The sequence below is a fragment of the Stigmatopora nigra genome, chromosome 14 (assembly GCF_051989575.1).
Source record: "Stigmatopora nigra isolate UIUO_SnigA chromosome 14, RoL_Snig_1.1, whole genome shotgun sequence".
Taxonomy (NCBI): Eukaryota; Metazoa; Chordata; class Actinopteri; order Syngnathiformes; family Syngnathidae; genus Stigmatopora; species Stigmatopora nigra.
In genome coordinates this window covers 4327501-4342193 of record NC_135521.1, presented here as the reverse complement: position 1 = coordinate 4342193, position 14693 = coordinate 4327501, and the positions used below count along the sequence as shown (strand labels likewise).

Genomic DNA, 14693 nt, shown 5'->3' with positions numbered 1-14693 from the left:
TCGTCATAGAATGACATTAACATACCTTATAGATGTAATTTGTACATACTAGTTGTCCATCACCCTTCTGACTGCAAGTTTTAGTCTAAAATTATAGTTACTAACAACACTCCGCATCTTGAGTAAAATGAATAGACTGCTATATCAATTATAGAGTAAATTTAGTATCTTGTTTTATATAATTTAAATAATGAAGCCTAAAACATAACACTCAAGTGTTGTGAAGTAATTCCACCGAAAAGGTCAAACTGAACTTTATTTGTAATTGACACCTCTGGACATTATAAAAATAAATAGATGATTCACAGTCAGTGGATCTTAATACAAAGTGTTATCAAAATTATGCATCAGCAAGATGAAGAATCAAAACACATGCATTAATCATCTTTCCACCAATTTATACTGTAAATGGTGGGATCACTTCATGACCTGTCTTGCAAGTCAGATTTGCAACTCCATCACCAGCTGATTGAATATAAAATCATCTTTGCAGCTAGACAGATACATTGAATGATTCATTCTTTTTCTTGAGAATGATGACTTGATCCAAATTCCTCAGTGGCCGTCTCCTTGATTCAATCCATGTTTTTCAATGTAGCGTCTGAAAGGAAAATATGTAGGGCAACAAAATACACTTTAATGGCAATTAAAAAGCTATTCTCATCATATTGTAGGAACTCATACCTTCTTGCAAAATTATAGAGCGCATCTTTTCTCTCTTGAAGAGACAAATGCCTGTCAGTTGGCGATTTGCCGAAAGAATTTGCAACAGGCTGTAGAAAAGACAACACAGAATTAGATTGCATCGAGATTTTCTTTTTTTTTAAATTTAAGGAAATGTGTGAGAACTACAGTGGCTGTGATGCAACTCCTAACACACATTCTATCTGAATTTCAACTTTAGGATTGATATCAAAAATAAAACCTTTATGGTGTGAGCAGAATCGGAAGAATAAGAGCTGCTCACTGAAGCCCCAAAAAGTGACATTTCACTATCCTCTGTATCATCCTTGTTTTCCAGCAGGTTTGCTATGGTAACGTTCACACAATTTGTTTTGCCTGTAAAATATTCAAATGTTACAACGACTGTGGTACTTCTGCTTACAAAATTAATTGGTACATTCTCTAATTCGTTCCATAGTGGTAAAAAAAAAAAAAAAAACTAAACCCTTTAAAAATGATCATAGTCTGGATTTGTATGAAAGATGAGAAGCACACAAAAATGAGAAAATTATTTAGAAAAATAATTAGTTAATAATGTATTAAAATGAATAAAAACATTTTCTATTTGTGAAGGAGCACAAATGTAAGGAGGAAGCTAATGTTAGTTAACAGACAAAGCACACAAACATGCATATATACATCTAAACAACTTAAAGTTATGAATTAAAAAAAACTCAGCATTAAAAAGAGCTTGCAAAATCAGTCATGAATAGATAACATTTTATATTATAATCAAGAACAAACTTGTTTTAACCACACTCGAAAAAACTAATAAAAAAACATTGTTTTTGGGAGACATCCAATCGGAGGCCAGTAGGGACATTGTCAAAAAGAACACAATGCAACGGTGACAATTTCAAAATAAAATAACAGATACCGGAAATGTAACTACATTTTGGAGGATTTTGAAACTTTGTACCTTCTTTTTTTGTATATTGGAACTATAATTTGCATATATAAGGGTTTTATAAACTGAAAATTTTGTATATAGAGGTACCGCTATAAAACAAAAAATAACAATAAAATAATCTCATACCCAAGTCTTTTGTGATGACATTCAGCGGGACGTGAGGCAGTACGTCTTTGACCTGTTGGGCCATTTTAGCAACCTTACGTTCGTCAGTTCCCAAACCCTGCACCACAAAACCTAGACCCATAGAACCGGGTCTTATGCCTAAATTGACAAATAGACAACACTGTGAGGTTTGTTTGCCTCCATGTGATTAATTTACGTACCTGTAGATGTTTGTGGCAAGGCATGTCGTTTTCTTTTAATGTGCTCCACTTTGTCAGCTTTAGTTATTTTTGTGGAGACCAAGCCAAGTTCGCAGGCAAGTAACTGCAAGGATGAAATTTCATAATCACAGTTCAGTTGGCATGAAACCATAAATCAGCGAGTGATTCGCCTTCAGCATTTAGGCAATAGAAGGCCAAAGTACCGAAAGCACACTGCACATTTCTTTGAATAGACCTTCACAAATTACTAGTATTTTTATTTTTACCTCCTGGACTTTGTTGGCAAACTCCTGGGAGGATTCACCATCTTGTCGGGAAACAGCAGGCAGCCAACTGAAGAAAGAAAGGAGGATATTAAAGATTTACAGATGACAATCCCCCACCAAATGTATTATTTATATTGTATGTGTGTAGTCAGGTCGAAAAACTACTAGGATTAGTGTCTCACATTTTTTAATCTAATCTAATCGTCATTCAATTTCCCTGCTAGTGTATGTTTGGAAAAATTAGATAAAAATGGTTAAATAAAGAGAGCCAATAACTAAAAATAAACTTTATACTTGGATTACAAAGCTTTTCCAAGACAGATCTGATGACAATGTCTGCTTCTATTAATGTAAAATAGGCTCAACCTGTATTATCCCAAAAAATTGTATGAACATTTAGCACAAATATCTCTAGAATGCTCATCTTAGGTAAGTCTTGTAAACAGAACAATAAAGAATAACGCCAGTTTAACTGTATTATTGTCCCTATACTTGTTTTTATGCTTGTGAAAGGAATATGACCATCTAATCAATCATTGTTGAAAATTTTACTTTAAACGGTTAGCAACTCCTTGCGGGAAAAAAAAACATCTTCTTTGGGCAAAAGGCGTCCAATCAATTTGATGTAGTTCAAATGGACAAATGGATGCCTGCCAGGCACAAACTGATTTCATCCAAAAAATCCATACTGTACAGGTTATGCTGGTTAAACCAAAATGCAAGAGGAAAAAAATGACACAAAATATTTAGTACCTTACATGATACACTGTAAATGGAGAAAAAAAAGTCCATAACAGCTCTTTCAGCCAACTGGTCTCAGGTGTGCTCTGCAGAATAAAACCAAACAGGGAAATTTTATTTTTGAGCACACCTATATCGAAATAATGACTCATCAACATAACAAAAAGGGTTGATCTATTCATCTCTGCACACTCCTAAATTTCAAAAATTATATTACCAAAGCAATCAGCGGTCTAGCAACCTTCAGTGCCACAGGCTGAATTGAATCTGTGAGAGAAAATGGCCAGGAACTGGAAAGGAAAAATATAATACATTAGTTTGAGTGCTTATCTGAAATCAAGTGGTGACCATTTAAGATGAAAATAAGATCATTGTGACAAAAAATGTTCTAATCCCTAAACCAAGATTATTAAAAAGAACTGCGTATTAACGAAGGGACCCTTTAACCCAACTTTTTGCAGTGAAAAAATCTCCTGACCCACCACTAACTACAAACCTTATCCTTTAAAACTGTTACCTATATTTACAATATGAAGACAATGTCATTAAAATTTGATCAACAGGAATAAAACAAAAAATGCAATATCAAATTTTGTACACGGACTTTAGCTCGCTAAAAAGTTGGAGTCGGCAGATCCCAAACAACTTCTTTCTGGTTGACATGATGTATAAATAATTAATGTACCAATTATATTCTCATAATTTCATGACTTTTTCTCCCAAGATGACTTCAATCTCTTAAAATTACGCAAAAAGCATTTTTGTGGTCACACACACTATACATGGCTAAAGGTTGAAGCACGTGAAATCAAACACCTTCCGGTTCACATTACATTAAAACAAGCAACAAAATGACTTGAATATCGTATTATTATTATTATTTTTTCTTTTGGAATATTCCAATATGACTTGTTGTCAGGTAATTTCCCATGGCACACCTGACCTTTGCACACAGTGATTTGGAAACACTGCGCCTGCACTTACCAAAATTTAAGAAGGCCAGCTCGTCCATTTGTAGTATCTTCTTCAGGGAGCAGAAGTAACGGTGAGGCACCCTCGGTGGAACAGTACCTCTGAAGAGACTCTCCTATTGCGCCTCTGCCAAGTGTCGAGTGGACCTCCATGAAACCTCTGGCCCAGCACATAAAACCGGTGGAGCCCTGAAACTGGGGCTAATGATCCAGAAAGCATAGAGAAGGAAGAGTAGAAAAAGTAAACATAGGCATGTGGAGTTAATCAGGTGTGGGTGTGGCCTTTGAAATTGAACTCAGCTTTCCAACAATTGTGAATAGTCAGTTATTTGGTGATTTAACAAAAAGGTGTAATTACTTTTTCACAGAGGGCCAGACAAGTTTGTATTTTTTTCTGCCTTAGTAAATCATTTATCATCATTTAGAAACTGAATGTTCTATTTCCTTGGGTTGTCTATGTGTCATACTAATTTTGGTTTGATGATCTGAAACCTGTGTGTGAAAAATATGAAGAAAAAAAAAAATAAACACAGAAATGAGTACATACCTCTACTTGCTATGGGTCGGCCCGAATATGAAACGATCCTGATTATAAGACAACCTCCTCTTTTTTAAGACTCAAATTTGAAAAGATACTTTTTGAATACCAAGTGATATACAGTATATTCGTAGATATGAGGAAAACGTTTTATGTCCTATCTTCCACAGTACATTTAATAACAAGGAAAGAATGAAGAGTGACTTACAGTGGAGCAGGGGGTCAATAGGTTGATTATGTTGTGATCAAACTCTGTCACATGATTGCAAATGTAAAGTTTTGTATTTTTGTCTCTAGATTGAGGATTTTGCTGCCTCACATGCATTCCCAAAACAGAACACATAATCCTTACAATGAATCTGAAAGGACAAAGAAAGAGAAAAATGACATTTGAATTTGTTCTGTTGTACCTCTACTAATGAATGCTTCAACATACAACATTTTTAGGTTACAATATCCTTTGAACTGTAAATTATTGTTCCAAGAGACGTTAATGTGTCCAAGTTAGTTTTGTGGATAGTATTAAAGATTGTGGGATGATTTATGCGAATTAAAGGTATATGCTTCTACTTACAAAAATACACATTACAAAAAAAAATACTTCTGGAACCAATAAATTACCACTGTAATTTGTCACACATTCCAGGGTTTCACTCGGAAAAGTTGCATTGCCTGGCGGTAATGTTCACCAACGGATCAACATGATTTTGAAATTAATAAATATTTTAAGTTTGGAGGAATTTTGAAATTGTTACTATCAATGTCATTATTTTCCATGTATTCACAATACTTAAACATAAAGTGTATATAGCATCTACAGTACTAATACACAAACAAAAAACTATAAAATAACAACTATAAATTGTTAAAACCTAATTTTACAAAATCCCTTTGCTAATCAAGTTTTTTTTAAGTATAGGTATAGAGCTGGTACAGGTTTGTTCACATATCCATCATACCATGTCACCATTGTGCCTTCAACACTGCCACCAGACTGATAAAATGAGGTTAAAATCTGATACTTTCCTTACATGCACTGTTTCAGCAAGAGTGGCAAGAAAACCCTGATACACCAGGTTTAGAAAGAACTTGGGAAAACCCTTCATACTTGTGTGAAAGATCTACCCACCTTCTTAGAAAGCTTTCTGGCAGTGCACAGCTGACCAAAAATACATGGACACCAATAAAAATCCGTAACAACATCAAACAAATGCCAACTGGAAAGTAAATTATCAGCGAAAGGAGGACAAGTGTATCTTTGGGTAACCTGCGCAAAGGAAATAGAAACAGTGAGGGTTAAAATCGTTGAACTTTACAATTTCTCACGTAGAAGCCGACCCCTAATTCACAATTTTCACCTCCGTATTCATGGTTTTAATAAGGAGTATAAATGTGTTACATTGAAGGGAAAATCTTGAGAAAAATCATCGCACACTGGATTTCTGAGATACTGTACGAATCAAAAGCACATTATTAGGGTCAATATCATCAGGAATTCATTCATCCAGTAATAGTTATTTTCTTACCGCAAAACTGAAAATAACCAACGAATAGTAAACGTTAATTTGGCGACATCTACTGGTGAAAGAGTATACGCTGTTTTGTGCCCATATACGCAATAACCTTGATTCTGTCATCATTTTTGTAGTTACAAATACATATTATATGCGAGAAAATAATAATATAAACATGCTAAAGTAATTAATAGAAAATGACAATGACAATTGGCTACTACGTTATGAATTGATCTTTCACTTCAGCCAGCCTGCAGCTTTTACTTTCGACACGTAGCATTGTCTCCAATAGGTTTCACTAGAGGAAATAATATTACTTTGAACAATCTGAATAACAAAAAAAAAAAAGTAAGACCTCTTCGCGAATAGATTGGGAACATACAAAGCAAAGACAATACCACGACATAGGCAATTAGTATTATCATTTATTACAAATATTTGGGACGTAATGTGGCGGCTAGCATTACATAAGAGATATCCTTCAATGACTTACCGGCGAAAGTCAATCATATCGTCAATAAGAGGAGTCTCCATGTTTGGCAAATGGAAGCCTAACTCAACAGAACACTGCTATAAAAACAAGCCAATCCTAATTCTCCCTAATAATACATCAGGCATCACGTTCACAACTGCGAACGTGCCATTCGAGGGCACACGGGAAACTAACCTAGCTGAAAAGTTATTGTTTACTCGAGGATGTGACGAAATGTAAAAAGAAACGTTTTGATTAAAACCCCCTAATTGCAAGTTTACGAGTTAGGCTCAGCTAGCTTAATATTCGGTTCTGTTAGCAGTGCTACTGAACATTCGCTCCAATTGGTCAAATCATTTCCGGGAAAAATCCTGCAAAAATAAAAGGAGCAGGGACCAAAAAAAAAAAAAAAAAAAACAGACAATTAAAAATAATAATAAGACATCTAAAATATGGGAAAATAGCAATTAATTTGTCTCTGTGACGCAGCAATTTTATTTTTTATTTGGGCGATGGAAGATAAGTCTTTTTTTGTACAATATCTCATAAAATAAGACTCTGACTATATGTCAGCCTCTCCAAATTAGTATTTTATCAATCCGACACCCAATACGAGTCTTTATACGGTAAAATTTAATTAACGTATTCTCTTTACGGACTTTAATGAGCTGTTTTACGTTGATCACACGGTAAATATTGAAAAATACACTTTACAACACACTAATAAAACAACAATTTAGAACAATGTCGTTGGGGTACTTTATGGAAAGCTTGTGGGTGCGCAATTTGGCAAATTATGCTTGTACTTATACCGAAAAAAATACATTTTGTAGCTACGTGTTAGGCAAATAATTTACTAAAAATGCTTGAGGTAAACAGGAAGTTGGGAAAACCGGAAAGTCCACCGCGCAATAGGTTTCGTCTTAAACAACCATAACTTTTCTTTTCGTGGGTGAACTTAAGTAAGAAAAAACAGTCGTATATAAATAACATTGTTATCAATTATGTATTTTGACAAAATGTCATAAATTGTTCAACAACTAAAAAAAATAAAGTTATCTAACGTATAGGGTTCTTGAATAGTAATGCCTTTTATTATGCTGATGCTTTTAGCTCCTCCCACAGAGCCGCCCCAGATTTGTTTGGCAACAACAGTTTATTTTGGCAGGAAGACGAGCCGTCCGACATAAAACTAAAAACACATTCAAAGCACGTCCTCTTTCTCTTGAAAACTCAAAGGAAACGACATGGCGATAGGGTGTCAGGCCCTTGTCTGCGTGGCTTTGGCCGCCATCCTCGGCTCCGTGCTGGGGCTCGGAGATGACATGGACCGGCCTATGTTCGGTCCTCCGGGCTCAGGCATCCGACTGAGGGAGACCGACCCCGGCTTGATGAAGGCTCTGCAGTTCGCTCAGGAGCGCTACAATTTGGGCTCCAACGCAATGCACCTCCGCAAAGTCAGCAAAGTCATCTCCGCCAACAAACAGGTAGAGTTGATAGATAATAACCTTGCATAACTACGCGATGAAAATCCCTGATCTTCAGTGTTATGTTGATAGGAAAACAAATGTCTAAAAATAATTCTAACCTCTCGAATTTAGGCCATCATCAGCCTTTCCGGCCTTATGAGTTTTTGTTTGGGTTAACCGGAAATAGTTCAGCTACTGCTGGGCTTTTGACATACCATTGCATTTTGTCTTGCTGGGGTCACGTGGATTTGATCAAGTTTAACAACAGGAAAGCTTCCAGCTGGAGTTTGTCAACAGGAAAGCCATAGTTCACCAGAATAAAAGTACAACTAGTATTTGGGAAATTTCAAAATGAAGAAAAATGCATTGTGAGATAAAAAATGTATGTTTTCAGACAATCACTATTATAGGGAGATAGAATTGTATCACTATTCTGAATTGTTTATTATTCAATGTTAGGAAAAACCCATAAAAAAATGAGCTTGAAATTGTTGTTTTATGACAAATATAAATGATCGCAATAAAGATTTAAGACATAAAATACTTTATCATTTAAGTTTCAGTCCTAATTGTTCAAGTAGTGTTGCTGTACGTTTTCATCCAGAAAATATGAAACTAAACATTTGTTTTATTGTTTTTTTTCTCCATGTGACTCTAATATTCCTTCATACAAGCTTATATCAGATGTCACCATATTAATGAGGAAAATATTAATAAATAAAATTTACTTTATTTGTTAAATTAAACCAAATACTACGTTCTTCTTTCCAGTTGGTTAAGGGTATCCGCTACACTATAACAGTGGAGATGAGTAATACTCAGTGCAAGAAATCTACCATGCTTCGAACATGCGACTTCTATCCTGAATTACAACAACTTAAGGTAGGCTATCTCTTTATGGACAACAACCAAAAAACTAGCTCAGCAGTGCACATTGAGCAAATACCCTTGTTTCACTACCCCATTAGGAGAACTTGTTGGTCTATCTTTGTAAATGTCTGCTATTTTAGAGGAACCAGCTAGCAGACATTCTTAAAGCACATCATGTCCTAACATTTTGTTTTCTTTTTTTGTTAGACAGAGATTTGTTTGTTTGAAATCTGGGACATACCCTGGCAGGCAAAGTCCACTTTACTCAAGCAAAAGTGCCAACCAAAGAGTAAGTAACAGTAGTTGTAATCAATTAATCCATTTTGTCTGCATTTATCAAGCTCTTGGTAGAGCTTTATACATCAGGAAGATGGGATGTGTTCACCTTTTTAGCAATTTTTTTCTGCCATTTTTATTAATAACATGATGATGATAATTATTATTATTTTTAAGTTCATAAAAATGGGAAAATCCACACTGAAACTGATAAGCGGAAGCCACTCTTGCTACTAAGACTTAGCTGTGAAGGGAAAAAAAACTTATTATAGGGGTGACCCTACTTTACGATTTTTCGATAATCGCGGCCATGTCTTGTCTAGATGAACCGCGGTATTCGAGGGATTACTGTATTTATTAACAGCTACTTATTGACTTGAATTTTTGTCTCATCAGCTGTATCCGGAAAAACAACCACAGTTGATAACACTTCCCCAGACCAGTTTATGGAGGTAAATAAATGTCATGCTTAAATCACATGACAGTTTACTCACTAATCACAGAACAATAGTACTTTTAATTATCTTGTTCTTTTATTGTTTTTCCAACCAAGTTGAACGTAAAGATAAGATTTGTGAATGTGAAACTAATAATAATGAGCTGTTTAATAGTAATGCAAAGCATCTTCTTCATTGCAAGCAAATATTTAATAATATTATGAAATAAAATCCTGACATTAGTCATGTGTGTTTGCCTTTTCTTTGTCAGGAGTCTGTAGAGCTTCTGGGCCTTTTCAAAGACTTCATGGTTAAATACAATAAGGTCTATAACACCCAAGAAGGTGAGTATTTATATATGTTACATTCATATTTCTTATTTGACTGTAATATAGTTGTTGAAATTTCATGTAGTAAACAGTTGATCTTTGGGACACAGACTATGACGATAACTTATTGTATTATTATTATTAATGTGTATTTAGAGACCAACCGGCGCTTGCAAATCTTTCATGAGAATGTTAAGATTGCTGCGAGAATACAGTCTTTGGATCAAGGATCTGCGGAGTATGGCATCACCAAGTTCAGCGATCTTACTGGTGTGTACAGTTCTTTATAAGCCTGGCGGGCTGCCAGGGTTTTCTCACATCATGCTCATCATTTTTAAATTCCTGTCTACTTAATATTTTAATTTTTATGGATTTTTCCCCCTCAAAACATGGTTGGCTACTAATGGGCTTCAATATCACTGGGATTTGCAAGTTTTATGATGGAAAACCTACTGAAAGATTGATTTTAGAGACAAAATAGTCAAGGTTTTTTATCTTCCCCGGCAGAGGACGAGTTTCGCTCCACGTACCTGAACCCACTGCTGAGCCAGTGGACTCTTCAGCGGCCAATGAAATTGGCCACCTCTGCTCGAAACTCCGCCCCCGAGAGCTGGGATTGGAGGGAACATGGCGCTGTTAGCCCTGTAAAAAACCAGGTACCACATCAGGAAGAGTTGTTTAAACTTTTAAAGAGACAGTGGTGACTATTTTAAAATGTGACTTTGTTAAACTCATTCACTGCCGGTAAAAGCCAATTGAAATAGACAATGTGAATGACATTTTTTTAAAGGTATCGAAAGAGAAAAAATAAAATTAAAATAAGTGACTCATTACATCTGATTAATTTAGTGTCATCTTGTACTTTGAGTTCATTTGTATGTGTGTGTCTTTTAGGGTATGTGTGGATCTTGCTGGGCCTTTTCTGTCATAGGTAACATCGAGGGGCAGTGGTTCCTGAAAAATGGAACTTTAGAGCCGTTATCTGAACAAGGCAAGTTTGCTAGCTTCAGGTTACATAGAATGAATTCAAAGCATAATCTAGCAAATGTATTCATTTGTTGGTTTCAGAACTAGTCGACTGTGACGGACTGGATCAGGCTTGCAAAGGCGGGTTGCCTTCAAATGCTTACGAGGCCATTGAGAATCTTGGTAAGCGTTGGTTAATTGCTTCTGCTTGGAGGCTGAGGTCTGTACTGGAACAATTTATTAAGCCAGTGTGTTAAATGATGTCCCTGTTGAATGTGTGGCGCAGGCGGTCTGGAGCTGGAGAGCGATTACTCCTACTCTGGTCGTAAACAGAAGTGCGACTTCACTAGCAGGAAGGTGGCGGCTTACATCAATAGTTCGGTGGAGTTGTCCAAAGATGAGAATGGTAAAACAAAAAAAATAACTGCCAGCAAAATGTCAAATTTTAATGGATTAAAATTCCTTTTTTGACAGATATTAACTTGTCAAATGTCTATTTTGCGTGTCGGGTTTATTTCAATTTACTCTTCCACAGAAATTGCAGCTTGGTTGGCTGAAAACGGCCCCGTCTCCGTCGCACTGAACGCGTTTGCCATGCAGGTAAAGAAAAAAATCAGCGTGTACTTGAAATGAAAGGAAGGCAAAGTGATGAGGACATTTCTTTTGTTTGTATTCTTGTCTAGTTTTATAGGAAAGGTGTATCTCACCCCTTTAAAATCTTCTGTAATCCTTGGATGATAGACCATGCGGTGCTTCTTGTTGGATACGGAGATCGTGAGTACATCTGTAGACACATCTTGACTTTAAAGAAGCAAAGTATTAAGTGGATTTTCCAGACCAAGTATTTTACTGCTCTTTTCAGGCAAGGGAGTTCCATTTTGGGCCATTAAAAACAGCTGGGGTGAGGATTATGGAGAGCAGGTAAGATAAATGGAAGGTAGATAGGTTCCATCTGTCAGTCTCTGTATGATGACAAATAAACTTGATCTAATACTGTTTTTCTCTCAAATAGGGTTACTACTACCTATACAGAGGCTCTAATACATGTGGAATCAACAGGATGGCTTCATCTGCTGTTGTCAACTAAATACATTGAAATGCACTTTCTTGCTCTTCTGCACAGAAATTAAATATCATACTGTGATAGCTCACCTTCATTCCTACACTCAAGTCTTCCTCATTTTGCTGTTAAACCATAGTATTGTTCCACCAAATACATACTAGAGGTACTGTTACTAACGTCAAAATCATGTATTGTAGATTTTAAAGATTTTAATTTCCAAGCAAGTATTGGGTTTTAGGTAGTTCTGTTTGATAGTAAGTCTTTAAGAGACACTAGAATTTAGTCAGCCTATTGTGTTGTGAATTTTACAGTTTTGCTACTATTGGCTTTCATTTGGGTGGATTATAACTCATTTATTTGCTCTTCTGTAATTTGTTGGAAACTAATGTGAAATGAATTAAAGTGGAGTTGAAAAGAATGGACAATAATTGTTGTTGTTATTTGAATAATATGGTTTATATGGTGACGTTTTCTGCAAAGGGTGAAAGAAAATATGGATATATGTAGGTGAATACGGCAAAAGTAATTGATTTGAAAGGAGCAACAAATTGTACTGATTCATTTGCTGATATTCAGTTTCAAAAGCTTCGTACAAAGAGTAAAATAAATAATATTTTCAAAAATTAAAGTCTGGAAAAAATGTTAACTCCAGGTATAAGATACTGAACAGTATTCAACTTGGTACTCAGTTAAAAATGCTAATTCCAGGAATAATGTACTGTACAGTATTCCATTTTGGTACTCAGTTATTTCCCAACTCTGCTAATGTTAACTTTTAATGCAAAAGCTATATGATATGGTTGTCTAAGTCAACACATAGACACAATATGTTTTTTTCGGGATAAAACTTAATTTGTCAATTGTTTATATGTATTTTGTTGTCCTTTGCAAGGAATTATTTTGACTGTAGTGTATACTCTAAATTGGTAGATGGCAACGTTGCGCCAAAACGCCTGTAGTGCTCCTAAAACGATAAACAAAGAAGAAAATAAAAATCAACGAAGAAGATGTTCCAGTAGTCTAGCCAATATACGACAATAGTGCATGTGGTTTGATATATCTGTCAAATTCCACTTTTTTCCATTATTTTTCAGTTCTAATCAGCTACTGTGGCGATTTTTCAGGGATACATTCTCTACGGAAAGGACATCTAATTTTTCAAGGTATTTTCTGCCGTATTTCGAACATCTGAGATGCTTGTGGCTGCTTATTCAGCTAAATCCCAAATTAGGTAAAAAAAAGGATTCTCATACATTTTTCACCAAATCGGGGGAAATAAAACAATATTTCCATTTAACTCGTATTGTAAAATGTACTTTATATGTCAATTTTTCCTCATTTTCTTACGATTTCCCTACTGGTGGGACATATGGAATGAACTACTACTACAAGTTGCTTTCTAACATGCCTCAACATTGAACTTTAATAACAATATAACTTTTATTTTTACTCTTCAGCTGGCTTTAAAAGTGAACATCAATAATGTCACAAGCCACTAAACGCAAACATGTCGTCAAGGAGGTTCTGGAGGACTTTGTCATTCCAAAGGAAAACCAGCAGATTGTAAAGGTTTGTAGTTGATGCTTTACTATACTTGAATGAATTTCAGTCATTTTGTATTTCAAATTTCTTTGTAGGTGACTGGTAGCCGTGGTAACAACCTCCATGAAACTGTCACAGCAAAGGGTGAACTATTCCTTGTGAGCATGCCCACAAAGTTCCGAAAGAATATTTGGATCAAAAGAGGTGAGCCAAAACACTACTGTACATCAATTAAGTTTTCCCCTCTTATATTAAATTGGGCTGAAGCTAAAAATCTTCTAATTTAAAACTGTGTTGCCTATAGTATTAACAATATAAAGGTGTGGTCATCAAAGTTTTATTACGTTTGAAACCAAACAATTTACGGTTCACATAACGTAAAAAAAAATAAAAAAACCCAAAAGCGACTTAAATCTCGTAATATTACGTTTTTTTTCTTACTCCCAATCACCTAACGTTAAATAAAGAATAGTTTTTTTTCGCACTGTTTTGAAATCGACAAATTTGAAGCCCGTGAACCCAAACAACTAGTTCACGTTACAAAGAAATAAGCAATAAAATGACTGTAATCTCATTATATTTCAATCTTAATCTTTTAAAAGTATAATCTACAATTTAATGTACGCCATATTTCAATTTTAATCTCGCAATATCACGGAATATAACAATCTTTGACTTTTTGTATATCCCGCAGTACACCAGACCATCGCTTTTACTTGCCTTGCTCTAAATTATGAATAAATTAATAAAATATGTGATTTTTTTCCATTTTGTTGTTCATGTAATTCCAATAAAAAAAATAAAAAAAAACTTTCTGACCGTTTTTTTTACCTTCACATCAAGGTGACTATGTCATTGTTGATCCAATTGAAGAAGGGGAGAAGGTGAAGGCTGAAATCAGTTCCATTCTTTACAAAGATCACATTCTGCACCTGCAGAAACACAATTTTTGGTATGTGAAAAACTCAAAGACAATATACTCACATTACTGTTTTTTTTTTTTTTTTTTTTACTCCTCCTCTTTATCTCATCGTAAATAACAAATTGTGTCTGTCCAGGCCCGAAAGCTTCTTGATGGAAGACAAGACAAAGCAAAAGCCAAACCAAAAAAACAACGCTAAGGAGAAAGACCCAGAGGAAACCAGCGAAAGCGACTCAGATGACAACGAAGATGATTTATTTGTCAACACTAATCGCTCAACCTACCAGTACACCGATAGCGAGGATGAAGAAGACACAAACTGATGGCAGGAGCCCTTAAAATGTGACGATCCTCAGGC

The 14693-nt window shown here is 35.3% G+C and overlaps 3 protein-coding genes across 4 annotated transcripts in view; 2 read left to right on the top strand and 1 right to left on the bottom strand.

The window, feature by feature from the left end:
- Nucleotides 1–218: 218 nt before the first annotated feature.
- Nucleotides 219–6839, bottom strand: aup1 (AUP1 lipid droplet regulating VLDL assembly factor). The gene is made up of 12 exons (XM_077732533.1): nt 6483–6839; nt 5605–5742; nt 4684–4834; nt 3951–4138; nt 3184–3256; nt 2979–3052; nt 2226–2292; nt 1960–2062; nt 1760–1897; nt 926–1059; nt 685–773; nt 219–601 (listed from the first exon to the last, which is right to left on the bottom strand). The coding sequence occupies exons 1-12, from the start codon at nt 6521–6523 to the stop codon at nt 556–558; spliced, it is 1242 nt and encodes a 413-aa protein (XP_077588659.1). The 5' UTR covers nt 6524–6839; the 3' UTR covers nt 219–555.
- Nucleotides 6840–7577: 738 nt separating this feature from the next.
- Nucleotides 7578–12299, top strand: ctsf (cathepsin F). Its single transcript, XM_077732530.1, has 14 exons — nt 7578–7948; nt 8702–8812; nt 9008–9089; nt 9473–9528; nt 9785–9857; nt 9999–10112; nt 10350–10498; nt 10737–10833; nt 10911–10991; nt 11095–11214; nt 11344–11408; nt 11492–11582; nt 11671–11729; nt 11821–12299. The coding sequence occupies exons 1-14, from the start codon at nt 7709–7711 to the stop codon at nt 11893–11895; spliced, it is 1413 nt and encodes a 470-aa protein (XP_077588656.1). The 5' UTR covers nt 7578–7708; the 3' UTR covers nt 11896–12299.
- Nucleotides 12300–12806: 507 nt separating this feature from the next.
- Nucleotides 12807–14693, top strand: part of eif1ad (eukaryotic translation initiation factor 1A domain containing) — a 2204-nt gene continuing 317 nt past the window's right edge. The window contains exons 1-5 of one of the 2 annotated variants that reach the window (XM_077732535.1): nt 12807–13102; nt 13329–13440; nt 13509–13617; nt 14257–14365; nt 14472–14693. The exon at nt 14472–14693 is cut by the window's right edge and continues 317 nt beyond it. In XM_077732535.1, coding sequence (XP_077588661.1) covers nt 13354–13440; nt 13509–13617; nt 14257–14365; nt 14472–14658 — 492 coding nt within the window. In that variant the 5' untranslated portion in view covers nt 12807–13102; nt 13329–13353 and the 3' untranslated portion in view covers nt 14659–14693. The remainder of the gene's footprint in view (nt 13103–13328; nt 13441–13508; nt 13618–14256; nt 14366–14471) is intronic. The other variant, XM_077732534.1, reaches the window with a different exon arrangement.

Excerpts from the sequence above, each read along its gene's own strand:
- aup1 (XM_077732533.1), bottom strand. The coding sequence starts at position 6,523 with ATGGAGACTCCTCTTATTGACGATATGATTGACTTTCGCCG. Across the intron at positions 4,139-4,683 it reads TATTGACCCCCTGCTCCACT|CCCCAGTTTCAGGGCTCCAC; the intron begins GTAAGTCACTCT and ends CTGGATCATTAG. Across the intron at positions 1,060-1,759 it reads TGTCATCACAAAAGACTTGG|GCAAAACAAATTGTGTGAAC; the intron begins GTATGAGATTAT and ends AATATTTTACAG.
- ctsf (XM_077732530.1), top strand. The coding sequence starts at position 7,709 with ATGGCGATAGGGTGTCAGGCCCTTGTCTGCGTGGCTTTGGCCGCCATC. Across the intron at positions 9,090-9,472 it reads GCAAAAGTGCCAACCAAAGA|CTGTATCCGGAAAAACAACC; the intron begins GTAAGTAACAGT and ends TTGTCTCATCAG. Across the intron at positions 10,113-10,349 it reads CAAGTTCAGCGATCTTACTG|AGGACGAGTTTCGCTCCACG; the intron begins GTGTGTACAGTT and ends CTTCCCCGGCAG.